General features: G+C 34.9%; 1 protein-coding gene across 1 annotated transcript; it reads right to left on the reverse strand.

Annotated features, from left to right (window-relative positions):
• Positions 1-1084: 1084 nt before the first annotated feature.
• On the reverse strand, positions 1085-6451 carry LOC124353125 (glucose dehydrogenase [FAD, quinone]-like). Its single transcript, XM_046802969.1, has one exon. It carries the CDS (start codon positions 6429-6431, stop codon positions 4533-4535), a length of 1899 nt encoding a protein of 632 aa, XP_046658925.1. The 5' UTR covers positions 6432-6451; the 3' UTR covers positions 1085-4532.
• Between the last annotated feature and the right edge of the window lie 2964 nt (positions 6452-9415).

Raw genomic sequence — 9415 nt, forward strand, 5'->3', positions numbered from 1 at the left:
TCTGGTATATAAATAATACACAAAAACATAAATTGAAGTTTCATAAATACAGGAAACATCTGTCATATATGTAACGTCAAATTTCATCATAATCTTCTACTACGTATTTTATAAATGTGGAAGTTTGTGGAAGGTTGTGTTTTCTTCTTTCAACCAAACACTATTGAACCGATAGAGTGAACTTTTATATTAATTTATTTATATTGTGTACACTAATTTGTCTATAAATACACTTAGTACCCCAACTCACTGGTATTTAAATATGCCATGTCCTAGTGCGAGAAATAATAAAATAAGGAGAGATGCTGAATTATCTGTCTTCACTTTAAAATCCTGAAAGTAAAACAGTTCTTGCTTCAACCCACTGCATGACTATCGTTGTGCATAGAGTTGTCACATGAAGTACTTTATATTGGCATATTTTAAGTACGTGTTTATGCATTACGTTTTCTTCACCTGTAGAAAAGAGGGTATATTTCTTGAAACGTATTAAGGATTGTCCGAAATCCAATTAATTATGCTTTCCAAATTGCTTGAGAGTTAAGTTACTTGATGACCATTTTAAATGCAGATAATAAAATAATCTTTAATTCTGTATTATTTTCGTACTGAATTACCTTTGTACACCTATACATACCTTCTTGTATTAGGACATGGAAGTATTACATTCGATATAAGTTCGGTCATATTTTAAAATATTTGTACATCAGATTTGCAACATTACTGAACACATATTCTGGCCTTCTTTTTATTGATTTTTAAAATGTTGTTTGTCATTGAGTATTTTAACAAACAAAATTAAAAAATCTGTGAAATTAACACGATACAAATATTTGACCGAACTGAAATGTTCCGTAAATAATATTGACGGAAGTAAAAATAAAAAACCATGTTCATTCAGAATTGACAATGTCGAAAGGCCTCGTAAAATAAATTTAAAACTTTTCAACAGTTTTGTATTTTCTTTACCGCTATAATGTTTAAATATGTTTACCAAAAAATTGTGTAAAACATACAAATTTGTTTAGGAGATATAATTACAACTTTGATAAAATAATACTAGACGAAAAAAAATAAGCTTAAAGAAAACTTACAAAAATAATTTAATATACTTGAAACATTACTGGATACTTTTACACAATAACAAAATTATCATTTATCACTATACAATACACATAGTAAAAAATATGTATACACATTTTGAATTACTGTATTTAGTGTAGTAGGAAACATGTTTATACAGATATATGCCACCAGTGTTGTTTCAAAGTTTACAACTTTTAAACTAATGTTTAAAAACAAGCATTGTAAATCACTTTTACTGCTTTATTTGCATAGTACGGTCAAATTTCAGAGTGGATGTCCTCAAGATAAAGCACAACATACTGTTAGACGTGGTAAATTTACGGACCACTGTTCAACTGTGATTGGGTTACCGTTACCTCGGTACATACATGTGCATATTAATTTTGAAATTGATTTTAAATGTTATATGCTTTAAATAAATCGTAAAATAATTTTACTGTAGTTAATTGCTTAAAACACTGCAGTTGTTACACTTTATCTCGGAGCCAATTAACAAAGGGCTTGTCTGTATTGTTTTTATTTAATAAAATATCTGATTTCTTTATCTTATTTATTACCTTTTAAAATTATAAATTAAATACAAATAAATTTCTTGGCCGATGTCTAAATTAAAATTTTGTAAAAGTTTTATCTGCAGAATTTTCTTGATCCACTCCACCTTGTGTACATATTTGTTACCTTTTCTGTGCACTAAAACCCTATCAACATTGATTGTGTTCAAACTCAATCTTACAACGTATACTCAAACATAAAATTCCACAGAAAATATATATTTTAAGACCGTTATTTAGATTAAAAGCATTTAAGTTCAACCTCTTCAACCACGGATTAAATTCAAAAATGCTGTATTTATTTGAAAATTATTCTTTTAATCATTTCCTCATATAGGTTTTCAGCCAACTTCTATGATGTTTCAAAAAGTGTATACATTTTGTTGAAACACTCCTTATATACTACATTATATATTATTATGTAAACAAGTAGTTTTTTAGAATTTGTGCACTGCCGTTCAAAGAAACTTCTGTTATATACAACAATTAGTACAAGAACTGCTGAAACAATGTGAAATACAAAATACAAGCAGTCACTATAGATTCAAATTCAATCTGGACACTCAATATTTGTACATTGCATAATTTATTAACTATCAAGTAAAACAGTAATGCACAATAACAAGTAATACTCTATGAAAGTTAACTAGTAAGTAAAGCGTCATCAGTAATTGAGCATCATCACAAGTCATCAAACCAACATAACAGCTAAAATCGTCTTTTTTTGCTTAAAATGTGACAATATTACACTTTATACGTACAAGTACATAAAATTATATAACAAGTGTTTTAAAGACCTCTCCTCCATCACTGGTATTTTTGCCCTTTCTAGGGGTTTAGCACTAATATCCATGTAATATCCATGGCGTTTGTTTATTTGTAAATTTACCGCTTCAAAATATTGAATAGTGATGGCTATCGACTGAAACACCTCTAAAACCAAAAATACGAAAAAATCGCTCTCCAGTCACCAAAGTTATAGTAATTCTATGGAATTACTAATTTACTCTCATAGGTGAATAGCAAACTACAAGCTTTCAAATGAATAATGTATTACGCATTTTAACTCCAAGAAATCATGATTTGGCTTAATATTTCATGATTCTCGTACAAAATATGGGGGTTCGAAAAATTTGCGATTTTACTATAGAATAACACAATAATGGTTTCCTAGAAATTTGGTCATTAAATGCAAATGAAAGCTTTCGTTTCCACTGGTTTTTTAACTAAAAATCTTGGTTTACAATATCTTTTTATTTTACAAGTTCACAAGAGTTTTTAATTTTCGAAGCGGCAAAATCAACATAATTTTAGAACTATTGATAAAACCTAACTTAAACTTATGTTTAGAATTCACCAACTTTTATCTTACTGATTAGAGGAATTGATATATGTTCTAATAGAGAACATAGTCTAATTTTAGTTACTACTAACATAATTTAGTTAGGTATATTTTGTACACAAAATGATCATTGACCAGCTTGGTACGTCATTTTCTTTCATTATGGCGGTCATTAATCGATCTTCAGTACAATAATCAGTACTGAAGATCGATTATTTGCCAAACTTCTGGAAGGCTCTCGTCTTACTCAGCTCAACAAGAATAACAGGGGATTACACAGTTAGAAATAATCAGAACTGTGTTATTTATGGACCTATAAAAATACAATATTTCCGGAATGCATATGAAATGCCCTAGAATGTTTTTAATATACAATTATTTTGTATTTCGAATCGGTTACGACACATTATATAATTAATATAATGTGTCGTAACCCATAATGTGTACATAATAATTACATGTACAGCCCATAAGTATATTTCGATCACCTAGAACCGGTAAAAACAATGCTGTAAATTGAGACTTTGTTACAATTTTATCATATCCAAGATCTTTGGTGCACACTCATTTAAGTATGACGTCCGTTCAAACTTCAGAAAAAAATCAAAGATAATCTGGAATGCCTTTACTTTTCTCAAACTTTTTTGTAAACTATTTGTTTACAGTTTTTCTTTACACTGAGTATATGTAAATCCCAAAAGAAATAAACTAATAATATTTAAACTGTCTCGAAATCTCTTGACTGATTCTAAAAAACAATTTTTTCCACTTATTGGAATATTTTAGGTTAGTAATACATTAAGTTGAATAATGTGTATACTTATATTTTTCTGTGCTGCCAATATCAATTTTCAAATTCTTTATTACGTGTAGTAATAATGATTATTATTATCACTATAAAAGGCTAAATATCTAAAGTTATTTTAAAACTTCCGACATTAGTATTTCGCAACAAAATTATCAAAGCGATAACAGACCGGTTTAGGGCTGTCTGAGTTAGAGATAGCGCAGGTTCGAATCCTGTCTGTGACCATTACACTATTATCAGTACTGTCGATCTTATACATTATCGGCTCTCCCTCTTATTCTTTCTGATAAGATACTCGCATAGGCCAGTGGCCCATGAGGACGAGCAGAATAAGGCTGAAAAGGGGATGGATATTTCCTTAAGAAATTGTATAATTAAAATACAAAATTGAAAAAATTATGGTGATGGAGAGAATACTTTTAGATTTGGCACACTAATGTGTTTGGTTTCAATTTATGAATCTAAGCACTTCCTAATAATTATAAATATTAACAGTTGTGTTATTTGGTAAAGCGCTAAGAATATAATCAAACCATTTAAACTAGTACTACAAACCTTGGACTTGACTCATGGACAACCTTTCCATCACTATGAACCACATTCTTGCTACTATTTAAATACTGTTTTTCAAATTAAAAGTAACACAGCTCGAAAATACTAGAGTATATATCACTTTAAATAACTTAATACTAAATTATCTCTACTTATCAGCGTTGCTATTTACTGTCATTTCAAAAGAATCGGGTTATTTGAAGAATCTTTGGGACAACCACATTTCTTTGATCAAGTCCGAGCCTTTTTCCGCGATCATGTAGGCCGTGGCCATGGTATGTCCTCCAGTAATGACCGGCATTACGGAGGTATCGATGACTCTCAGACCAGAGACCCCGTACACCCTGAGGGAGGGATCGACCACCGCCCCGGGGTCGGTGGAGGGCCCCATTTTGTTCGTGCAGCACTGATGGTGCAGCTGGGTGGTGATGTAGCGGGCGGAACATCCCCAGTAGTCCAGAGAGCCGAAGGGAAACTGAGCGCAACCGGGAATCGGGACATCGTGCAGCTTAGAGCCAAACTTCTGGAAGGCTCTCGTCTTACTCAGCTCAACAACCGTTTGGAGAGCTTCAGCCATCACATCTACGTCGATCTTCTCTGTGAGGAAGTTCGCGATGATCTTCGGTGGTTTCAGGGGATTTGTACTTGCTAGTCGCACGAATCCTGTGCTCTTCGGGTATAGCAGCATGGGCCAAACAGTCCACGCGTCTTTCCCACCCACATCTTTCCAGACCGCATTGTAAAGATCGTCCGTGATTTCCATTGTCTTCCTGAGTGACGAACCGCTGTCGAGAGCTAGAGAAGCTGGTACGAATATGTACTCTATGTCGGGAAAGTTAGAGCTGTTAGCGTACTTGGTCTTTATGTAGCCTAATGCTTCGCAACCCAGCATTGTGAAGGGTCCTCTCCCTCTGCTCAAATACTCCAAAGCAAAGGTTGTGGCGTTTCCTAGAAGCCTGCTAACTATCAGTCCTACTCCCTCGTTGACGAGGAAGGTCAGACCGGCCATGCTGATGTGTTCTTGCAGATTGTTACCCACTGGAAGATCGGCCATCACTGGAATCCCCATCTGGGTCAGGTGATCTCTGGGTCCAATGCCTGAGAGCATCATCAATTGCGGGGAATTGAAAGCACCAGCTGATAGAATCACTTCTTTCCTAGCCAAAACCACTCTTTTCCTTCCGTTCTTGATGAATTCCACACCGTACGCCCTCTTCGTGTTGGGATCGATCAGGATTCTCGTCACGTGCGCTTGGGTAGCCACATGGAAGTTCTTTCTGTTCTTGATCGGATGCAAAAATGTCCTGGACGCTCCATTTCTTCGACCTTTGTACATCGTGGCTTGAATGGGGGAAAACCCAATCGGAGTAGCGGGGTCGTGGTAGTCTATAAAATCATAACCTAGTTCTCGCCCTGCTTCCATGAATGCATCCCGAAGAGGAGTTTTGTACGGGGAGTAGTCCACGTTTAAATACCCAGAGTGCCCGTGGTATGGAGAGTTCTGCAACCTAGGTATGGCGACCTTTTCTGATTTTAAGAAGTACGGAAGCACATCGGCGTAGCTCCAGCCAGGATTTCCCAACGAGGCCCATCTGTCATAGTCACCGGTGTTGCCTCTAGTGTATATCAGAGCGTTGATGATGGTGCCTCCCCCCATCCCCTTGCCGGCGGGCCACGGGCAGGTCTTGTCCTTGAGACCGAGACAGGCCTCCTTCTGCTGCTCCGTCTGGTACAGCCAGTTGTGCTCCGTCCACCACAAGTACGTGTTGAAGATAGGGACGTCAGTGAACATGCTATCGTCCACCCCGGCCTCCAGCAGCAACACCTTCCAGTCCGGCACTTCCGTGAGGCGGTTGGTCACCACACATCCAGCTGCTCCAGCGCCCACCACGATGAAGTCGTACTCGCTCAGGATGGGTTGGTTGCCCAGAAACCTGTTCTCCCGGAAGGGAAGACCCTGGCGCCGGTACATCCTGAGTAGACCGTCGAACATGCTCAGTTGTCCGCTCACTCCGCCCAGGAGCGCCACGAACCAAACCGACGACATCATCATCCACACGCCTTGTAACCTTTGACATTTTCCCCTTCTCATGGCTCCTTTGGCTTCATCTCTCCTGCTGGAACAAAATATGTTTATTAGACTTCTCCATAACACATAAAATACAGAGCGTAAACTAAACAAAAATCACCTTGCCTTATTAACACTGTAATAGTTATAATTATATACACAAATTTGGAGGTTTTAATTATTCTGAAGATTTATTTTCGGTAATTTCAATAATAAGGTATGAAGGACACCGAAAGGGAAGAATATTTACAACTAAATAAATCCCGTTCATTTATTCAAAACTTGTGTTACAAGTTGTAAGATTATTTTATCCCACAGACTATTCTGTCAAATTTAATCTCATATTATGCAAAATTACGGCAGTTTAAATTTTAGAATTTAAAATTTTTGTTTAAATAACAAGCAGCCTTAAAACTCGAATCAAACTTCTACAATTTATGACCGTTCTATTATTATTTTTCTCAAAACATTTCCCCTCTTTAAATAAAATTATTAAAATACACAATTATTGTTATCGAGACGAAATACAACCATATTTTAAGACTTTTGATTCAACTTTTGGCGCTATTTTATTTAATGTGTTTACTAAAAACGGTTAACGTCATAAGGAAAAAGATTTAAATTTATTGGCTGCGTTCTTATTCAAGGGTATATTACATTCATATAAATCCAATGAACATTTTTATTGAAATGTTTGGGAGGTTAAAACCGAAGCACTTAAATTTAAATGCGGACGCAATAATTTAAGCAATATTTAATGTGGCTGTATATATATTCATCCTCGGCAGGTTTATGAGTATAATCTTTTGCTAACCAGTCAAAGTTGTTTTCAATACTAAATCTGTTTCATTATTCAAGGCTAAAACCCGTAAAAGAGTTTATACGGCTTAACACTTTCACTGCCGACAACGTAATTTGACGTCGCGCAAGGAGTTCTATAGACTGCCGACAACGTCATTTGACGGCGCCGACTTTTACAGTAATAAAAACTCATTTAAACGACTATGAAATTCGGCATTGATAGTCATTCGCTAATTCGATGTTTTTGTTTCTTACTCTATGTATTATAATCTATGAAATGTTGTTGGCAGTCATCTGTAACATCGGAAAAAAAGTGGTTTGTTTACCGCTTCGCGTCGGGCGTCGGCTATTTGTTGTCGTTCTGCTACCGTAGTTCGTCGTCTGCGTCGTTATTGTTTTGCTTGCTATTACGTTTGTTTATGATTGTTTTGTGAGTAAATACAATGAATCGTAACAGTATTGAAGACAATCAAGTTCTAGAAGAGTTACTCAGATGTTCAAGTGACAGTGAAAGTGATGATTTATTCCAAGATGACACAGATAATGATCCCGATTTTACTACTGATGGACTTCTTGGAGATGCAAGTAAGTTTGTTGACATTGTATTTTTACTCAAATAACAAATATAAGCAAATTAGTAATAAAAACATTTATTCTTGTGTTTTGTAAATAATTGGTTTATTACAGAATTTTACAGTTTATTGTTTTATTTTATTTTATTTATTTTTTATTTTTTATTATTCAAGACTTTCCACACTAAAAAAAATATTTCAGCATAAGTAAATTTTAATTGTAAACATGTGTAGCTATAGTGTTAGTAATGACAATTCTAAATACAGAAAAAAATAATAAAAAATATATTATGCTACAGACTAGTACATGGTGATGTTTTTTGGTCAACTTTTTATTTTTTACAAAAAAACGTTATGTTTTTAAGTTTTCAACCAAGACTTTCTGTTTGAAAATATTTATGCATGAGCATCTGTGTAGAAAGAGGAAGAAACTTAGCTTTAAAAAAATGTAAGTCCTATGGTTTTCTTATAATTAGTTAAAAAATTATATATATATTTAAAAATCGTTAAAAATGGGCGGCAGTGTAAGAAAGTTGTCAAAATTAGGAGGCGGCAGTGAAAGTGTTAAACAGGATATTTTAGGAAATAAAAAATCTCAATCATTGCAGTGTCAGGAGGTTTGGTAAAATAGACTTTGTGAAATGGGCCATTTCACAAAGACTCGAAAGTGATCTATTGCAGGGCGAGGTTGTATTTACGCGCAAGACGAAGCTGAGCGTAGAAAATGCTATCGAACCTCGCAATACAACTTTCGAGACGAGTATTGAACGATACTTGTCATTACAATACAAAAAAGGACATAAAATCTTTTAAAAAGTATTTTAAAAACAAAAAAAAAAGTATACGTAAATGACACACAGTAGTGTGTCATTTACGTATGGTAATTATTCTTGCCAATGGCGTAGTGTAGCGAGTACAATGGTTATCGCAAGATAACCGGATCAAGCAACGTCGAGCGTGGCTGCTGCTTGGATAAGTGACCGCTGAGCGATCCTGTCCTTGCAAGCAGCCCGTCTGCCCGGCCATTGGTGGTGGTTCGGAAGTCACCTTTAAGCCCTTGGTCCCCAGGTTAGTTAGAGAGGGCTTCTTAACCCTAAATTCGCATGGTAAAATATGACATCTTTACTTTACTTTTTATAAGGAAACGTAACACTATAATCTATTTTGGTGATAAAATTAGCTGTTAAAACAATAGGACTGTCAAAAAATAACGGAATCACATCGATTTGCTTAAAAATTAAAAAATGTACAGTGCTTCTGTTGGCCAACCCGGGAGGTTCAAATGTTTATACAAGAAAAGAGAAATGTTTACATAGGGAAAGTTATCTTTCGTAGATCTCAGCTGTATTGGAAAGTAGTCCATTGCCAAACAGTACTGAAAATATATTGATTACTTTAATTGCAACCGATTGTTTTATATAGTCACATCAATAAAATACTTACCGTAGTAAATTGTATAATCTCTACTCGTCCTGCACAGTTCGTTTTCAGGCATTAAGATAATATATTGACCACTCTGGTCTATCTCAAGAATCTGGACAAATACTTTAATTTACAATGTTTTCTTCAGAATTATCTGACTTTTTGGGGGTAATTGTTTCAAAAAGTATGTGCCAAACCTCCCACAGAAACACG

This window comes from Homalodisca vitripennis, chromosome 1, assembly GCF_021130785.1.
Source record: "Homalodisca vitripennis isolate AUS2020 chromosome 1, UT_GWSS_2.1, whole genome shotgun sequence".
Taxonomy (NCBI): Eukaryota; Metazoa; Arthropoda; class Insecta; order Hemiptera; family Cicadellidae; genus Homalodisca; species Homalodisca vitripennis.